Source organism: Protopterus annectens, chromosome 6.part0, assembly GCF_019279795.1.
Source record: "Protopterus annectens isolate FY-2018-M chromosome 6.part0, PAN1.0, whole genome shotgun sequence".
Taxonomy (NCBI): Eukaryota; Metazoa; Chordata; order Ceratodontiformes; family Protopteridae; genus Protopterus; species Protopterus annectens.
This window is the reverse complement of record NC_056737.1, coordinates 405607644-405627695: the sequence shown is the minus strand read 5'-3', so window position 1 is coordinate 405627695 and position 20052 is coordinate 405607644. Positions and strand designations below refer to the sequence as shown.

Below are 20052 nucleotides of genomic sequence, written 5' to 3'. Positions count from 1 at the left end.
GTTTTATTATTTTTCTTTTATCAATTCCCAAATATCTATACACTCCATCTTGTTCAAGTTCTTTTACATCACACTCCTGCCCCAAACTTTCTTGGTACTGCAGCTTTCCTGCTTGAAAGGTTACTTTTGAATATTTATCAAGACCAAATGACATTCTTTAATAATCTGAAAAAGTTTTGACCACTTGCAATTGTGCTTTCAGTTCTTCATCTGATGAGCTATACAATTTTAAATCACCTGCAAAAAGAAGTTGAGAAGTTTTTAAGCTATGTTGTTTTCTGTCAGCCAAATTGTAGCCATGACGTAATCTGTAAAGTAGATAACTTAATGGGTTAAGGGCAAGACAAAAGAGCAGCGGTGACAGTGTCACCCTGGAATATCTCCCTTTGAATTTTTATCCCTGGAATAATAATTTGTCCTTTATCATGGCTTAACTGCAAAGTGGTTTGCCACTTTTTCATGGTCGTTGTAATGTAAATTGATCAGTGCAGGGTGTAGCTTATACAATTTTAAGCACCCTATTATCCATAAACGTGGGATACTGTCAATGCTTTTTTCTAGTCTATACATGCCATAGTTAGATTCTTGCCTTTTTTACAGTTTTCCTTTATGACTTTATCTAACAGCAAATTATCCTTTGTTCCATATGACTTTCTTTTATTGCCCTTTTGTTCTATTGCCACGATTGGGTTTTCTTCTAAATGACTATAAACTCTGTTGGCATCACTTCCAGTGTATAGTTTATACATCATCAGAAGGCAAGTTATTGGTCTGTAGTTTTTAGGATAGCTTGCAGGTTCACTCTTAAATGGGAGTATTGTTTTTCCTGTTGTTAACCAGGCTGGTGTCTGTTCAAGGTATGCATATAAATAGTTCTTACTCATGGATAAATCTTCACGTAGATATGTTAATACTTTTAGCCAGAAGTTAGGTACTGAATCTGTGCCTGGGATTTTACAATAAAAGGCTTTTCTTAACTTTGTTTCAATCTCTCTGGCCATTACTTCATCCCATTTCATATCATGTACACTTGAACTTCTTATTTTTTTCTTTTACGTCTTCTATCCATTTAGCATTTTTGTTATGTTCCATAGAATCTTCCTAGATTGCTCATTGCTGAACTGTTGAAACTTGAAGTATGTATTTGTTTAACAATTACTTTCTAGTTACTACTGAAGTCTTGTACATAAAGTCTAAAATATCTTATCTAATGCTTGTAACATGCTTTTTTGTATAAATTGTGAAGATTCCTGAACTGTTTAAAAATTGTAGTATTTAACTGTATAACAACTAGTACCTGTATGTTAGTAATCTAGTAATCTCTTGGAGCTTATCTCCCCAGGACTCTACTGAAAATGGACATAAATCCAGTTAGATTATCCCGGTCAACAAATGTAAAATAAAATAAAACAAAAATAAAAATAGATATTTCTCCAATATATATATATATATATATATATATATATATATATATATATATATATATATATATATTCTCTTTTTGGTGGTGTTTCAGTCCCCTTTTGTCTTGTTTCCCAGTTGTCTACAAAACCTTTTTGGGTCATCAATAAATTGCTTATTTTGTACTTTTCCTTTATATTTATCTGCATATCTTCTAAGTTTTTCTGCCTGTGCTGACATTTTTAGTTTATTATTTGCAATAGTGCACAATACAGTATATCCTGATCGGTTCTGATACTGCGCACTGCTTTTATCACGTATATCTTTCTAAGCATTTTCATTGATCTGTTCCCTCTTCTATACTCTTCTAACATGACACTTCTTGTCTTAATTGCTTTATAGTTTTCTCTATTTGATACTTCCATGAAAGCATTCGATTTCTCCCCTTCTTTTCCCTTACTACCCTATGTTTCTGTGATAATACTTTATATGTTATTAATTTAGCTGCACAGTAATATATCCTGTTTACTTCTGTTATATTGCATGAATCTCTATGGACAGACCTAATTACTGTGTTCATTTGTTTTATCAAACTTCTAACTTTTGGGGTTTTATTGACTTTCTGTAGTCTACTTCTTGCAATGATCTTAATATGCCTGTCCGGGTCTGTTAAATTAAGCAACTCTTCTTTTAGATCATTTTCTTCTAAACTGAGGGCACATTCTTTGTTGTCCATTTCCTGCAGGCATTCTACAGAAAGTTCCAAAGCATCTTCCTGTGCCATGTTCTCCTCAGTTTCACCCTGTGGCATCCGTTGCTCTTTCATATGGGAACTCACTGGCCTATCACTCCACAACGCTGACAGCATCAGAGTTGCAGTTTCTTGTTACTTCCCTTGCTGTGCAACTCCAACTGAACATTTGTACTGGTTTCCTATAGAAGGCTCCAAAGTATCTTCATATGGCAACTCATCAGATGTTTCTCAATCCACTGGTTTCTCCTTAATTTGGGGATCCATTGCTCTATCCTGCTGTGGTATTTTCTGAGGTAGATTTTCTACACTAAATCATTCACTTTGCAGATAATCCATAATCTCTGTTTCTATTTCTTTAACCTCTCCATTACTAATCCTCTTTTCTACTTTTCCCTCTTTGTTTTCTTATTTATTGATTTTTTTTTGTATTGTAAATTTTTCATGTTCAGATGCCTTTGCCTGTATTTCTCTTCAGATATCTTTGGTGCTGTTCTTTTTGTAACTGATTAGTTTTGCTTTCTCCTTTGCATAAATATTAAACCACATTAAATCTCTTTTCTTTCCTATGTCCATATTTCTTCTTCAACTGATCCTCCTCTTTCTCCTTACTTTGGAGACTTGTCGCATCATGCTGTGATGTAAGCTGTGTTAGGCTTTCTACACTAAATCATTCACTTTGCAAGTATTCCTTAACTTCAGCTTCTGTTTTTTTAACTTCTATTTTACTAATATTCTGGTCTATGTTTCCTCTTTGTGATCTTATTTTTTATTGTGAAATGTTCCATAGCTGGATGCCTTTGCCTTTATTTCTCTTCAAATATCTTTGGGGCTGCCTTTTTTGTGTTGATTAATTTGACTTTCTCCTTTGCATAAATATTGCACCATATCACATCTGTCATTCTTTCCCATGTCCATATTTCTTTTTTACACCTTTCAAAAGTCACTTCCTCAGATGATTCTTTTTCTACACAGATCAAGGTTTCTTGGTCTAGATAAAGTTTTTCATAAATCTGTTGTACTAATGAACACAATTTTTTATTTGAAGCTTCTGACAGTTTTTTTTTTTGTGGAAGTATTTTTCTTTCCTCTAATTTCTCTCTTAATCTTTTTGTACATCTTCTGTCTGGAAATTCTGGGCTTCTTGCACATTAGTAACAATATGTAATTTTTTTCTTATCCTCAATAGTCCACTCTATTATCTTTATGGCTCTTTTTTGATCTATCAGTTTTTGTGATTTTTGTGAACTGCTACTTCCTTCTACAACAGGGGGCATTCCCCCCCCCCCCCCCCAGACCTGGCCTAGCCCCATTGTAGGAATGTTTCCATGTTTTGAGGATTTAGCACTGTCATTTTTTCCAGTCCTGGCACCATTGGGCCTACAAAGACTGGGCACTTTTTATCCTGGGTCTTGTGCACCCAGCTATCTTTTTTTAATTTTTTATCTTCTTCTGTCCATGACATATGCTATACAAAATACAATCTATATATCAGTGTCGTTTTGGTGAGATTTTGTGAAAAACAGGATCCACCTCATGAAGGTCCTCACCAAGACTTGAGGATGAATTCAGTTCCAACAATACTACTCTTCTTTGTTTGCTGACTTATCATACCAACATTTGGACCCCCTAATTCCCCTTAGGTCCCATAGAGGGCAGTCTACCATCACGTAATACTTCATTCACAAGGTCAGAGACAGGCACATGCTGGAAGATGGGCCTCAAATGTGAGAGGAAGTGCACAACAAAGTTTATGGCAGAGCATGGAAGGCCCATGCAAGCCTTTGTGCTGCCATCAAGTTGTTTTCCCTAAAGCTGCATATCTGAGATGGGGAGGCTAGCCTCTCTGTGAAGGCTAGACCTTTTTTCAGGCAAGGCCCACACAAGCATGAAATGTTAAGTACTTACAGCATTATGTTTTATGTGGGAACATGCTAAATGCCAAATGTTATTTAACATGAGGATATAGAAGTTTCACAGCAATTGTGTACAAAAATTATTATAGAAATAAACTAGGTGTATACACTACAGTACCTGTAATACAGTAGTAACAAGCACATTATATAGTTATAAAATATGTTCAGTAGTTGGAGGTGTATGTAGGATGGTGGAGGAAAGTTAATAATAGGGCAGAAAGGGGGGAGTGATAATAGTCAGTGAATAACTGTAGGTGATGGCAAAAAGAATAAGTAAATCATTATTTTATACTATATTATATTACCAGATTATAATCAACTGTCAATAAATAAATAAATAGTTCAGTATGTACATACATACATACATACATACATACAAATATTTCAAGCATGGACATTAATATCCTTCTAGTCTGCCAATATACCAAAACAGTTTTTCCCATTATAATTGTCCAAGCTGTTGCTTGCTTTGGTAATCTATTCCATGCACCAGCTGCTCTCTGAGAACTAATTAGTGCACGTCTCATATCTATAGAATCTTCTATATGTGTCGTCTGTTGATTCTCTAGTACTTTTTGATAACCCCAAACATTCCCAGAGGTCGTTGTCTCTAAATGCTCTATATACCTGAATAAGGTCTTCTCTTAATAACACTGTACAAGTTGAAATATTTTAGTCTTTCTTAATAACTACATTTTCACATCCTTGGTATATTTCTGCTGTACTATTTCCAGTTTACTATGCTTGTTTTCTTATAAGGTTTCCATATTGTTATTCCATAATCACATTTGAGTTAATGTAACTAACACATGACTTCATCACTTCTGATTTCCTAGACTTTACAAATCTTTTTATACAACCTATAGTTATATAACCATCATTAACCAATTGGTTGATATGATTAGAAAAACTCAAGACTGGATCTATTTATATACCCAGGTCCTTAAGTGAATCTACAGTTCCCAATCACTGTCTTTCACCTTTCAATTTATGTCTCCCAGATCTCATATGCTTTGTCTTTGATGTATTTATCAGCATATTATTCTCCTGTGCCCAAATGGTAAAATTAGTCAAGCTGTTTTGCAGACATGCCCTGTCTGTAACACATGTAATCAGTTTATCCAATTTCAAGTCACCTGCATACAGACTGCAGAAAACCACAGAAGAAAAACATAGATCTGAAAGAGAATCTAAACAACTATGGCCTAGGACAGAGCCCTGTGGGACAATCTGACTGCAACCAAGAATTTTACCTGTTGTATTGCTATACAATACTTGCCATGTCCAATTTGTAAGCCATGCAGCTATCCATCTCATCAAGAGTACATCAATATCTATTTGTTCTAATTTACTGATCAGTGTTTTGTGTATGACCCTGTCAAATGCTGAAGTTAACTCTATATAAATTACATCACAACAAATTTTTCATTCATAATTATTATATTGTTATAGAACATCATGTTACAAGCAGTAATATATCTATTTTCAACATATGCATCTGATATAGGGCTTTAAGTCCCATCTTTTCCATTTCTGACAATGTTATCCAATATTACCTTCTCCATTATTTTTCCAACCAGTGAAAGTAGATTTAAGGGTCTGTATAACACTAGGTTTGTCCTGCTCCCCCTTCCCTTAAAGACAAGTTTAATAAGCACATGTCTACAGTCTTGAGGAATCTCCCCATATTTATACTACTTAGTAAATAATAGCTATAATGGTACTGTAAGTTCATGCTGAAGTGTTCTCAGGTCATTATTACTAATTCTGTCTTCTCTCTGTATTTTGCAGTAAGCTTAAATTTGTTCCCAATTGACAATTCTTAACAACTGCCAATGTGTCCATGAGAGCTGGTGCTGGGGTGGCCACTCCCTTCACCACCCCTAGTTATGGCACTGTGAACTAAAAAGTTAATATAGCTATCACGGTCAGAAGGGAACACAGAGGGAATTCTACAAATAGCTCTGAAGTTCTAGTTACTCTTGTTTAAGGTGATTTATACCTTTGGGAGTTTAAATTTGATTTTATGAGGAATCAGTCAAGAGATAGTGATATATTTGATAAATATTGATACTCCTCCACATTTGCTAGTAGGTCTGATGTCATAATAGGTTAAACCAGGAACAGAGAGACTGTTTTCATTGTTTTAAAACCATGTCTCTGTAACTACACATATATCAGTGTATTCAAGTTGCAGGAGGGCCACAAGTTTGGACATTTTTAAGACTCCTGGCAATCAGCAGAGCTGCTTTAATGTAGTCTGAGGTAGACCTTACTACATCAGAATAACCAGCAGACAGACTATGCCTAAAAGGGTACTATGGAAACAGCAAAGACTTCAACCAAAATGCTAAAGAGATGGTAAGAGAACTGCATGCCATCCCTGACAAAGGAGAAAGGAGTGTCAGCCATATTGTCCCAGGCTGACATATAATGGATCCTGACTAGAATGGCACCAGCTGCATAACCAATTATTAAAGCCAATTATCTTGTCTTTGAACCTCAGCATCCTTCTGGGAGATGACAAAATACCAAACAAGACCAGAGTTTTAGTGCCTCAGACCGAAGTATAGCAAGCTAAATTGTGTCCATCTCCATGTGCCTTTGGGTAGAGTACTAAGGTCATTCACCTCCATGCAGCACACTACATATCATAATTATATTTTTCAAGATGGAGTGCTATAAGAGACATTGTTAAGTCCTGGATCCCAGCTCCAGAAAAATGATTAACCATCACCCTTTTCATATCCATCCTAGTGAAGGTGATGCCTATATGCCTGAAAATAAATTCACCTATTACTAAAAGGTTAGCATAGGTAGATGCAGTTCTAGTGGGCCTTAAGTACTTAGATTGTGTACCCTAGTGACTCAAGTTATATGTGCTCAGGGCTAGATCTAGAAGTAGGCTGCCTAGACCCTGGTACTAGCTGGGGACCAAGACTGACCTTATGAACCCTTTAAATAAATAAATAATCAATCTTCAGAACTGCTACTTCCTTGCCTGAGGCTCTTTAACAGTTCCTAGATCTACTGTTGCATATAGCCAATGCAAGACATCCAGCATTGGTGAGAGGGCTCTTTAACAGTTCCTGTCTCGGTTCAACATTGGCACGAGTTTTTGGAGTTTATTTGTTTTACAATGAACTGGAGACAGAGGTACAGCAGCAGGAGTTATTCTATAGAATGTTCCCAAAATAGAGATGCAGTAGCTTTTCGGTAGAATGAACCCGAATAGCAAATATTTGACTTTTTACAAGAACTCAAATTGAACAGAATACTCTCACAGCACTTACAAGAACTTGAACCTGGAGATGAAATGGTGCAGCCAGGTGCTACTTTAGCAAGGTGTGTGTGTGTGTGTGTGTGTGTGTGTGTGTGTGTGTGTGTGTGTGTGTGTGTTGTGTTTTGTGTCTGTGTGTGTGTGTGTGTGTGTGTGTGTGTGTGTGTGTGTGTGTGTGTGTGTGTGTGTGTGTGTGTGTGTGTGTGTGTGTGAAATACCCTAGTTAGGGGTTAGAGTTACGCAGAATCAAATTATGTACCTCAGGTGTAAGGAGTAAGAGACAGTCATTAGAGTGTCATACATTTTGTGGCTCACAAAATACATGTTGATGTAAACCCGTTTTGTAGAACATCTCTGACTTTGCTGCATACTTATGAAAGGTCCTTAAGTCACTTAAACAGAACTCCAGGAGGTGCTTTGGGGTAACTGGAAAGTTGGGCTACACTACTCACTGGTCCCCTGAACTGCAAGCCTTAGTAACACCTATGAACAAGAGTAGCTATGGTGTGAAGAAGGAAACTGATTGTAGTAAACAGGAACATCATCTTATGAGCCGTGTTCTTTGGATGTGATCCTTCATTTCTTTGTTCTGTTGAATGTTGACAGTGTGTTTATTATTTAACTGGGAATAAACTGTACATTAAGAAGTCTGAGTTTAAAGTTAACATTTTAACCAAGAATACATTTTTAATTCAGCTTATTTTTTGCAGGCACGCAGGTATGAAATGCACTTTTGGGACTACAACAGTTTGTCTAACACATAGTGGAGATGAATAAGACTATGAGCTACTTAAGAGCTGCTTTCTGATTTGATTTCCGCAGCCTTCATATGTCTTTGGTGTCACTCTGACAACTTACTTCACCAAACAGACAGTACTCATGGGCGGCTCTTGGAAAAGAACATGTGTGTCCATTGGCTGTCGCAGGCTATTAGCAAATGCGTTATACATTTGTCCTTTGAATTCCTACACACTTCACATAGCCATTAATTAGTACTTCACTATATGCTATCCAAGTATGAATCATGACATGTCTGTTGTACTTTAATGGGTTATCAGATGCATTTTCATTAAATGTGAGTTTTAAGGGAAGATAGGTTTACTGTTTCTCATGCTGTCTGTTTTAAAGTGACAGCATTTTGTTTTATTTAAGAAAATGACTCAGTGCTTTTTTCTGTAAAATTTGAAATAAAATTAAATTGAAATCTCTGTGATAACTACGAAAGTAAAGACACTGACATAATCATTAAAGTAAAGAAGAAAACAGTATGTAAACTGACAGGTTTGAACAATGTTTATGGTAATTGTGGCGAGATAGCTAAGTAATGGGCTACTGGTATGGCTAGCAGAGGCCTGATTTATTATCCTGCATAGAGCCCCATTTTTCCATAATCTAGCTGTGTTGACTCTGGAGATTTATGCTGTAACAATACAGCTTTATAAGCCATTCACAGAGGTCAGACCTGCGCTGAGTGATATAAGAGGTATTCTTGGTGACAGGGAAGACATACAAAGGTCAAAAATGAGATGTAAGTGTTCTGCAAGCATGTACGTCCCCCAGTCCCAAAAAAATACTGATTTTTGCATGATTTCTGAGTTGTTGAACAAAAGCTACTGCATCGTTTGTATTGTCTTCAACTGTTTTGCTTTATTCATTGCACTAAAAAAATTAATTCATTAAAATGGCTGGATTGCATAATACAGACTAAACATGTTTCATTTAGTAATATATTTCGCAGTACTTTCTTTACAACCTCCAGCAACTGCAAAGGGATTGACATTTGTCAGGTCAGATCATCTGTATTACTTACAGTGATGATCAGAACCATCTAATCTTCAGCATCCATTATGCAATCCTCATTGCATACTACTGTGATACAGTCTTTACTACAAGATTGGATTGTGAATGGCTTCTGCATTTATTTAAAAGCTGTTACTGTGGCAGTTACTGCAGAGGACTAAAGCTCTGATTTGTTAATGAGCTGCTTCCTGTGGCAGGGATACAGGGTTTGAATCTTTCTACATCTATTTACCTACTGTGCAAAATTGAGCATGTCATTTAACCAGAAGGTGCTATGAAGTTAATGGGAATTTGGGCTTGGCTCCTTAATGGTAGGGTTGCCACCTTTTCAAATGGCCAAAGTGGGACATTTCCGGTACAAACATCAGATTTTACAGGCCGACACATAGCCACGGTCTGTACAAAGGATAGAACTTAACTTTTTTGCCTAAATAAAAGTTTATTCTTGTAGCATTTTAGTTGCTTATTCTGTTTCTTATAACATTTAGGTATTTTAGATACAGAATAACTGTTTTATGCAACTATTACATAAAGTATAGGAAATAATTTTGTCCTAAAATCTCAGGACATTTGCCATTTTTTTAATTTTTTGTCAGGACACAACTACCCAAAGAGGGACTGTCCCTCATAAAGTGGGACAGGTGGTAACCCTACTTAATGGTCTCCAGGGCTGCATGCCTAGTAACTCTGAACCTGTTGTCATTTGCCTTCCATTCCCTATTCCATAACTGATCTAGTTCAGGAAATGTTATGGCACTATCCCCTGCACACTAAATGTTATTGCAGCATAGGCAATTTATTCTTCAAGGCTTACCACACTGATAATACCAAACCCATCCAACTTAAAGAGGATTCCACTTAAAAATTCACAAAAAAAACCCAGTAACTTGGAACCAACCACACGAGATTTAATGTAATAAAGCACTTTTGTCAGATGTATTACTCGAACTTCATCAGATACAACAAACATTAAAAATAGCATTTAATATCCCTCCTCATAATCACATGATCTCCCCCATTCATTTTAACGGTACAATGACAAAATATATATAATCATGTGTGTGTGTGTGTGTGTGTGTGTGTGTGTGTGTGTGTGTGTGTGTGTGTGTGTGTGTATATATATATATATATATATATATATATATATATATATATATATATATATATATATATACGGGTACCTATCAAACCATCGACAACTTAAAATAACGAAACTGACTCCACCGACAACTGAATTAACCGACAGCGCAAAAACGGACGTTTACAAGGTAAGGGGTGTAAATTCGCTACTCAAGCCTACCATGGTGTGCATGACACTGCCACCCTTCCTAAACATTAGCATTGGTTACTATATTGGTAAGACTGAACGTAGACTGAGGGAACAAGTCTACGGACATTTGTATAGTATAATAAAGAAAAAACTTGAGAATGCTTTAGCTGGACATATTGTCAAAACCCAGACTACTATTTTAAGTTTAGAGTAATTGATCAAGTGGCGTATGATGTAAAGGGTGGACCTTGTAGCTTAAAATTTGATAAATTAGAATTATTTTGGCAGTTACGATTAAATGCACACAATTATCCAGGGCTTAATGATATGTGTTCCATAAGCTGTTTGTTGAAATTAAAAAATCTGGACAGATAGAGTGGTTGGGACACAAGCATGTGTATATGTCCATAGGTATCACAAGGGATAAGAAACTAAGAGTAATGCTACTCAACGCCAGAAGTCTAAACCTCAAGATGCACGCACTCGAAACTCTCCTTAGCATGGAGAACATCGATATCTGTGCAGTAACAGAAACCTGGTTCAGGGCTCCCGAGAGCACCCCAGCACTACCAGGTTATACCTCATACCATGCTTTTCGGCCCCAAAACTTGGACTGAACCACAAAAGGAGGGGGAGTATCAATATTCATCAAAGATACCCACACCTCCAGGTTGGTGGCAAAGCACGAAGCATCAGAGACTATCCATGTGCAACTAATAGTGGGTAAAACTGCCTTCCAGTTTATAGCCTGCTACAGACCACCCTCCCAAACCCAGGAACCCCACGCGGCCTTCCTGAGAACACTGGAAAATATGAAGGTCTCTCTAAACACCATTATATTGGGCGACTTCAACTACCCAAACATAGACTGGGAGCATTATTCTAGCTCCAACACCCTAGCCCAAAGGTTCCTAGAATTTATAAACTCAAATGCTATGGAACAACTTGTTACCACTCCCACAAGAGGGGAAAACATACTGGACCTGATCATCACCAACATGGGGACTCTATGCTCCAGACCAGAAGTGTATCCCTCACTGGTAAGATCAGACCATAAACTAATCTCACTGGATATTCACATCCCGACCCCACCCCCTGCCCAGAAAACCACAGTGAAAAACTTCTCTAAAGCAAATTTCACACTCCTCAAAACTGAGGTGGAATCCTTTAAAGCCCCCGGGCCTGTGGAAAATACGGCCCAGACCGCAGAATCCTTTTAGCCAGATATACTACCATCTTGGAATTACAATTACATTTCTGGGTGGCATTGAATCTCATATTGTTTATGAAAAAACTTTTTCCTACCTCCATATATTTACAGTAAGGACATGCCTCACATTTAAACATACCTAGGTTTCTAATTATAGCCCCATTTTTACATTACAAACTATTTTTAAGGTTGGATCCCCCTCTTAAAAATAATTCTAGGATATTCACCTATTTTTTTTTTTTCTGATACTTAAATCATCAATAAAAGAGGATTCCACCAACATATGGTCAGTGTTTCACTGCATACTTCTTTTCCCTTCTGCAAACATCCTTTCATTTTTTTGAATCATGACTAAAAAGCATGGACATTCTCTTGAATGCCAGCAAAATTAGAGCAACATTTTTTCTCCCAAGCCACCCTCTGCTGTAACCCTGCCAAGCAATCCTCAATCATTATAAGATTCTACCACTTCTTCCAGTAACAATTCAATCCATAACTTTGCAATTGATTATACATCCACTGAGGAAATAAATATAACCAAACTGCTTGCAATAACCCATGATAACCAACTTAAATGTATCATTTGTATAAAGAATGCTGTTATGAAAATGAACCTCACACTAGATGAACTGTAGAGTTAATCATTTTTTAACAGCAAAAGTTGGAATCTCTACATCCAAACATACCTTCTAGTATCCTCATGTACTCTTCCTTTCTTCTGACTAACCTGCCCTCTGCACTTCAGAATAAGTTCAAACACAGGTGTAACAGAACTGCCTAACCTTTTTCTGCCCATTTAAAATGCTCCCTCATGGAATGAAGAGTCTCTGAAAATGAAAAATCCTCAGGAGGAGAAGCAGAAGGAGTAGAATCATCTACATCAGAATCAGAGTAAGGGGAATACTCCTGCAAGTCTTCAGCCGAAGACTCAGAAGCATCCGAACACTGCTCAAAACTCCCAAGCTCAGGTTCCACCCTAGGCCTCTTATCAGGAGGGGGCATAGAACCTCTAATCATTGTAATCAAATCTTCTGCCATCTTAAGCATATGTTTCTTAGGTACAGACCCTGAAGAACTAGGGGTAACTCCTGAAACAAAACCTGGCCTGCCCCTGGGGAAAGCCTTGGAAACAGCAGGGGAGGGCCTAACCACCTTAGGAAGGGAGGGAAGAACAGCTACCTGAGAAGCCCCTTCCGCCTGGCCTACCTCCTGAGAGGTCACATCTTGCAGTAATAAAGTCTCTCCCTGGGATTCCAAAGAAATTTCTGGCTGAACCCCTGGCTCCACCGAGCCCTCTAAAGAACCGACGTCCGGGACGGACGGTTCTTCCAGCCTAGGCTTTGCTGTTTTGTCCTTGCGCTTTTTTGACGAAGCAGGCGTCGGAGCACCGGACGGCATTTTATAAGTACACCGCTTCCCAAAACTAACCTGGCACAATCTAATCTTCTCTTTATAGTGCGTTTGTTAAATCTAGCACAAGAGCGACAGCCAACAACGTCGTGCTCAGGCCCTAAGCAAGGTATACACAAGGTATGGTAATCCCTATGAGGTATCTGTTTCCCACAAGAAATACAGTTATTCACTTTTTCTGACATCCGGTAAAATACTGAGGCAAGAAAAAAACAAAATAATCCCCAACGGGGTACTTAGCCAACTTGGATTCGGTCTGAAACTCCGACTTCGGAAAATCTCAGAACGCCAACCTGCACTTGCAAAACTGCTTCTGCATCGGACCATGCGGCAAAAAAGACTGGGGATATGACGTCGGTCATGCGCATTTGTACCCTGATGTCCTGACGTCAGACTAATGCGCCTTGACCGACGTCAGCCATATACTTTGGTATTCGGGCCGACTGGGACAGCGGACTACCCAAGTGTTAGGACTGCAGCAATGTGGTATGAAGAACATCTCAAAGTTCTCCACTTGTATTGCTAACTGCTGGAACAATCTGCCTCCCAAAGTAAGAGACACACATGGCAGGCATAGTTCCATAGCATCTGATAGGCGAGTGACTGGCACTTAGTATCAAATTTACAATGAAACAGTGACAATCAAAACTCACTTTTTCACTCTAAAGCATTTCTGCAAATAGGCTTCACCACTGTGCACTCTCAAACATGGTTGTCTGCCCTCCCCACACCCTTATTTAAATGTCCTAACACCAAGATTGCAGCATCTTGGAGAAAGGTAAATTATTTAAGGAAATGCAGTCTTAATTTTTAAAAATAAATAAAGCAAATTACATATTTGCAATCACCTTTTATGGTATTAACCACAGATAGCTTACAGTTAAGCCTTTACTTGAAAGGCACACATTCAAATCTTTCTTTGCCACCTATCCTCACAAAAAAATAGATGCAAACTGTGATTATTATCTACGTTCTCCTTGATATCCCTGAATAACTAGGTCTCACTATTTACAACATGACTCACAGACCATTCCACTCTTTACAGAACTCCAGAACCTGCTACTGCTACACATTCTGGTATGTTAGTGACTACATGCCTATGTTCTCTGCCACCCTGCTTACCAAACCTAAAGCTGGGATTTAATCTCATGCTATATTTCTGTTCAAAATTGCTTTCTATAATATTGCTATTCATTAAGTGCCACTATCTACTAAAATTACTACATTTTTATTGCAATTTAAGTCTTGCTGTTTTGCTTTCAAAAATGCATTTTTCCTATGATTGTTTCTATTGATATTCGTTACGTACCATTGTTGTCCATACTGTTATACTGTAACATCATTCCTGTGTTTTATCTTAGAGTTATGCCCTGAGACTCAAATTAAACAGAGAATTGCCAGCCAAACATTCCTTGTAAACAAATGTAAGTAAATAAATAAATAAATAGACACTCCCAGTGAACAAATAGGTTCATAGGTGCAAAGAAGGCTACTAGGCTAATGGCCCTAGAGCCCTTACATGCCTGGCCATAGTTATCCCAAGTTGGCCCAATTGTCAGTGGATAGGTGAACGAAGTTCGCAGAGGTAGGGGTCTATGGTTGTTAGTAATGTTAGTAAATAAATAAATACATGGGCACTTCCAAAAAGCAAATGTTAGTAAATAAATCAATTGACTTTCCCAGAAAATGTTAAGTAATTAAATAAATATACACACACACACACACACACACATATATATATATATATATATATATATATATATATATATATATATATATATATATATATATATATATATATATATATATATATATATATATACATATACACACACATATATACATAAAGGAATGGACTTTCTCATTCTTCAAATGTAAGAAAATCATTCAGCCAATCATCCACTCTTTCTGTGGGAATTAGGTTTTAAAAAGTGAATACAAGCATCCAGAACTACATTCATGAAACATTTTCTTGTGTACACGACCATATGAAATGTTTAGCATCAGCCAAGTGTCAAAATGATATAATTACTCTTTCTACTGAGCAAGCCTACTGCCTAACAAAACAGCAATGGAACTAATAACTGTATACATGTGTTGCTTACCATACATCTACAATGATGGCGTTCAACATTGTTTGTGGCACTGATATAACATTGCAATATTAAAATGCTATACTGCTAATGTGCTGTAATAAAAAGTACAACATGTATGAGAAAAATAGATAACATAAAGGTCAGGCAAATCTTCCAGCACTGCTAGCATTGAATGTATAGCCCTGGCTTTGGCACAGGTGGTCCAGGTTTGAGTAATGGACTTCGCACCAGAGGGCTTGTTAGGAACATTAAGAATGAGTATGTATTTGTTGATTCTATTAATTTGATAGCAAGGTGAAGGGTCTCCCCACTGCAGCAGCATCTCCTAGAGAAGTCCAGGAATTTAGCCTGGGCATATGCATGCAGCTAGCCAACATTGTGGTGATGGTATATTATAGAGGCAAAGCTAGTGGCATGAAGACACCAAAGTATGGCCAACATTGAGTGCGTTACAGGAAATGTTAGGAGTGAGTAGTCACAGGTTGACTTTTCTAATCTGAAAGGAGGCTGGGGGTCTATGTACTGAAGGAGAATCTACTAGTGAAGTTCAGTAGACTAGTCTGGAAATGTGTGTGTATGCAACAAGCTGCACAGTGATGGCATATCACAAAGGCAACATTAATAAGACCCCACATTATGGCCAGTATCGCAAGCACTGCATGCTCTACAAATAGGACTATCCTGGGGAAATGAAGGTATATATAAAAACTATCAGCGATAGCCATATATGATGGCATGTCAATACCTGACTCTCACCTGCCACTGCTGAATATGAAAACAGTAGCAGGGATTTGGATGAATGAAAGGGTTAGTCACGTGTTGTACAGATGTTCTGTGCCAAATAAAACTTCAGAAAGGTGAAAAATGTATTGGCAACATTTATACACAATAAAAATGGTGTGCGAGCAAATATGGGCAAGGCTCTTTTCTGACTTTTAGAGGGTTAAAGCTGGGGGCTGTACTTGTGTGGTACAGGGTTTGATTCCCACAGCCCTCATTTCCTACTCTGTGACTTTGAAAAAGCCACTTAACCAGATACTGCTTGGGGGCAACTGGGAATTTGGGCTAGGTTCCTCAGTGATCCCTTGGACTGCAAGCCTAGTAACTACCTATGAATACAGTAGTTTTAAGCTACTATCTCAAAGTCAATAAATGCCCTGATAGAAAAATTACTCTACTATGTGTACCAGTGGACATGGACTATGTGTTATAGCATACAATATCGCAACACTGGTAAGGCAAACTTTTATTTTTCACTTGTACAATTATATAATTCAGATCAAATAAATACTAAGCTCTAGTTAAAGTAAAAGACACCTTTCAGCAAAAGTAATGCTTAGTGAGCAAAGAAGAAAATAAAATTAATAAAACAATTTTGCTTCATAACAAAATGCTAAAACATACCGTAATTATGTAAGTGGATGTAGGCCCTGCTAGACTGATTGCAGTTCTTAAAGGATTATGAGGTTTTTGTAATTGATTTTGAGTTGTACTTCCTTCAGAGATATTTGGATTGGTCTGCTGTACTTTGGAAGGCATGGGATTCTCCTCCATCTTTACAAAGCAGGATACAGGTCTCTGGTTATCGATATTTCTGTTCCCAAGTTGCTCTTTTGGCAGGGCAGTAGGAGAATTATGTCTGAGAAAATTAAGATTATCCACAGACATGTTACCAAATTCTTGCCTTTGTCTATTAGAACACTGACGGGATTTTTCATTATCTGCTAGTAATGTCTCAGTTGGAGACTTAGACATTCCAATTGCTCCATTAGGCAGTAAAGAACCATTAATTTGGGTTTTATACTCTGGTGATGTGCTTCCAGTTCTATTGTTGGGTTCTTGACCCATAAAGGAGTCCGGCATTGGAATATGAATATATGCATCAGCAGACTTGTCTTCTTCAATTCGACCAAGTGACTGAGCCCTCCTCCGCGATGGTGGGCTTGTTCTCCTCAGGTTGTTGGAACTTGAAACAGACAGCTTCTTAATATCAGACAGGAGTCCCTCAATGTAACCATCCCGTTCTATTACACTTCCCCTCACTATGTTCTGCAAAACAGATTGGAAAAAAGTAAGCAAGTATCAAAGGAAAAGGAAAACTTTAATCAAACCACATTATATCATCTTTAAAAAAATGTAATGGGATTCCAAGTTCTTATCCTATTTTTCATATAGTACAGAACAGACTTACTATAGTTTGTAATCTTTTCAATCTCTGACCAGATTTTCTAGTTCCATGATCTGGCTCCACACACATACACCACATGTTCCGCAAGCATAAACATGCACACTTATGCATGCACGAGTGTGCACACACGAATACACCACTTCATGTGTCCTTTTCTTTCACGGGTTCTTCTGTCTGTATTTCAGGTATAGCATAGTCTCAAATAGCTTTTGTCACATATCTCTCAACTGTACAGATTTTTGCGGAATGCCCAGATTTTTGCTTCATACTTTTGGTCTGTTTTTCATAAAATTTTGGTTTTCTGGCAAGTTATTGGCAAATCATTAAAGACTGAAGTTAGAAAATAATCACAGATATTTGAATTTCAGACTTCATACCCTGCAGAAAATTCATGCTAATGCAAAACTGTTATTCTATCAACTTTCTAAACCTGTAAGAGCAATATTTAAAAATTGTCCCTATTTTTGAGCCTTTGTCCCATTTTTATTTATGGCTTTGTCCAGATTTCTTGCTCTAAGAGGTTGAGAGGTATGCTGGGGTAGTCTTACTGTAGGGCTATCTAACTTCTGTCTGGGTTAGTCTTATTGTAGGTCAGTCTAACATGTTTCTGGCGTAGTCATAGTATAGAGCAGTCTAACTTCTGTCTAGGGTAGTCTTAGTGTAGCACAGCGTAGTAAAACTTCTGTCTGCAATAGCTTAGTTGTAGAGCAGCTTCTGCCTCTGGTAGTTTAATTTCAGTGCAGATTAGAAAAACTTCTAGCTGGAGACCAAGTTAGGTCACAACAGCAATAAATAAAAGATTAAGTGATTTCAGTAAAGGTGTTAAGAGCCTGGACACATGGAAAGGCAGCAACTGCAATTAAATGTGGATTTCAAAAAAAAAAAAGAAGAAGCATGGTACTGAATTCTGAAGTTTTGAGTGCTGTTTGTTGCGTGCTATTAAAGACATAGATTACACAATGGAGCAGGTGGCAGTATTGAGAAGGGATTCATCATTTGGGAACACCATCAGTTGTTGGAGTGGTACAGTCAACAAACTGAATGTCAACATCTATGTTTACATGAACAGGAAGAAGCCCCATTCACTCACACCCTGAGCTTGTATACTGTACCCCCAAGGTTACACCATATCCAGGAAAGTCAAAAACATAAATGGTGCCAATATTCACATTACCTGACTTTTCTCATGCAGTCTTGTCTCGTGTCATTGTTGCAAAATGACTTCCTGAGACCTGTTGGTCAATATAGTGTTCCATTTAATATCAGCAAAGCCATCAGATATTCTTGTGGTATTAAACACTATTCAGAAGGAACTGGAGTACTGAAAAAGTCACAGATTGTATTGTTTCAAGATAACAGATTGATCTAGAACATTTCATTGGGTGTACTGCCTCAAGACAACTGCATTGTACAGCAGCAGATCTCGAAGGCCCAGGAAATCATTTAAGCCAGAAGTAACAGCCGCACAGTTTGGAAGAGGTAGGATCTTATTTGAAGCAAAATGGATCAGTACTGGTTTCAAGCTGTGTTGTCAAGTGCTTCCTACACAGAAACCTATAGGAGAAACAGGACTAGAATTATTACAATCCTTTATAATTCACAGGATATTTCATACTGAGCCATGAATTATCATATCTTGGGCCAATGCAAGGGTTTGTTTTCACTACAATATCAAAAAAGTAAGAATCAGCATTATGGAATCTTATTTCTTTCTGTAAGAAGTATAACATAACTAGAAATTATTTTGTGTACTAAAATTACACAGCACACATCATTTAGGTAATGCATAACTATCCATTAAGGATGGTCTTAACAGAAATCAGGAGAGGCAATGATGATAAACCAGGATACTTAATGCTGAAAGCTAAAAATGCAAATATTCTTCCAAATTCAGTACAGTTAAATTATTTTATTTATGCTGCTGGTGGATCTAGTTATAGGTTTTTTTAGAGTTTAGTGGGATTTAGTTGACTAGATTACTGAAAAGACAACTTGCTGATGGATTACATAAGTTACACCAAGGTTTGGTGTCTTTAGAGTTAGTTATGTTTGACAGTGAGTTCAGGGATTATCAACACATACTGAAAGTCGGTGGAGGGATGAAACCTAACAGAACAAAAAAAAAAGCCTGCAAGTTGCACATTTACTCAGTTGTGTTCTAATAAATTTACTTGAATCAGGCTTCAGTGAGGCCAACCACAGAGAAACAAAGAGTTTTACTACACACTATATCGTTACGAGGAACATAAACTCTGACAGAATATAAAGTCTTAACTACTCACATCATCTTTCATTATTTATTGCATGTTATAATTTTGTAGCAGTATACCTACCCTACTACCTCCCAACCGGTCCTCATTAAGAATGAATTAACAAATCATAAACCTAGCACACTACTGATTTCATCCAAAGCAAGAGTGACCAAAGAGGTAAGCAGAAGCCTCTAAAGCAGCCAGGGCATACTGCCATACCAGAATGTCCTTGTTATAGGTGACTCAGTAATATGACATACTGAAGCATACATCACAAAACTGAACAAAGATATAGTAATAGTCAGCCATCTCTCAGATGCCAGAATTCAATGTTACAAAGACTCTTAGATCCCTTTTTCCCAAACATGCATATGATATGTTTGTGGCACATGTCGAAGTAATTGATGTTCAATGCACCAACTTGAAAAATGTATAGAGGGACAGGCTGAACTCTCTTTGTATGTTTCTGAGACAAAAA

At 37.4% G+C, this 20052-nt stretch overlaps 1 protein-coding gene across 8 annotated transcripts in view; it reads right to left on the bottom strand.

The window, feature by feature from the left end:
- LOC122804340 (serine/threonine-protein kinase PAK 6-like) overlaps nt 1-20052 on the bottom strand; it is a 1141536-nt gene that overhangs the window by 284549 nt on the left and 836935 nt on the right. For all 8 annotated transcript variants that reach the window (XM_044074151.1, XM_044074147.1, XM_044074152.1 and 5 more), the window contains one exon: nt 16539-17183. In XM_044074151.1, the coding sequence (XP_043930086.1) occupies nt 16539-17183 (645 nt within the window). The remainder of the gene's footprint in view (nt 1-16538; nt 17184-20052) is intronic.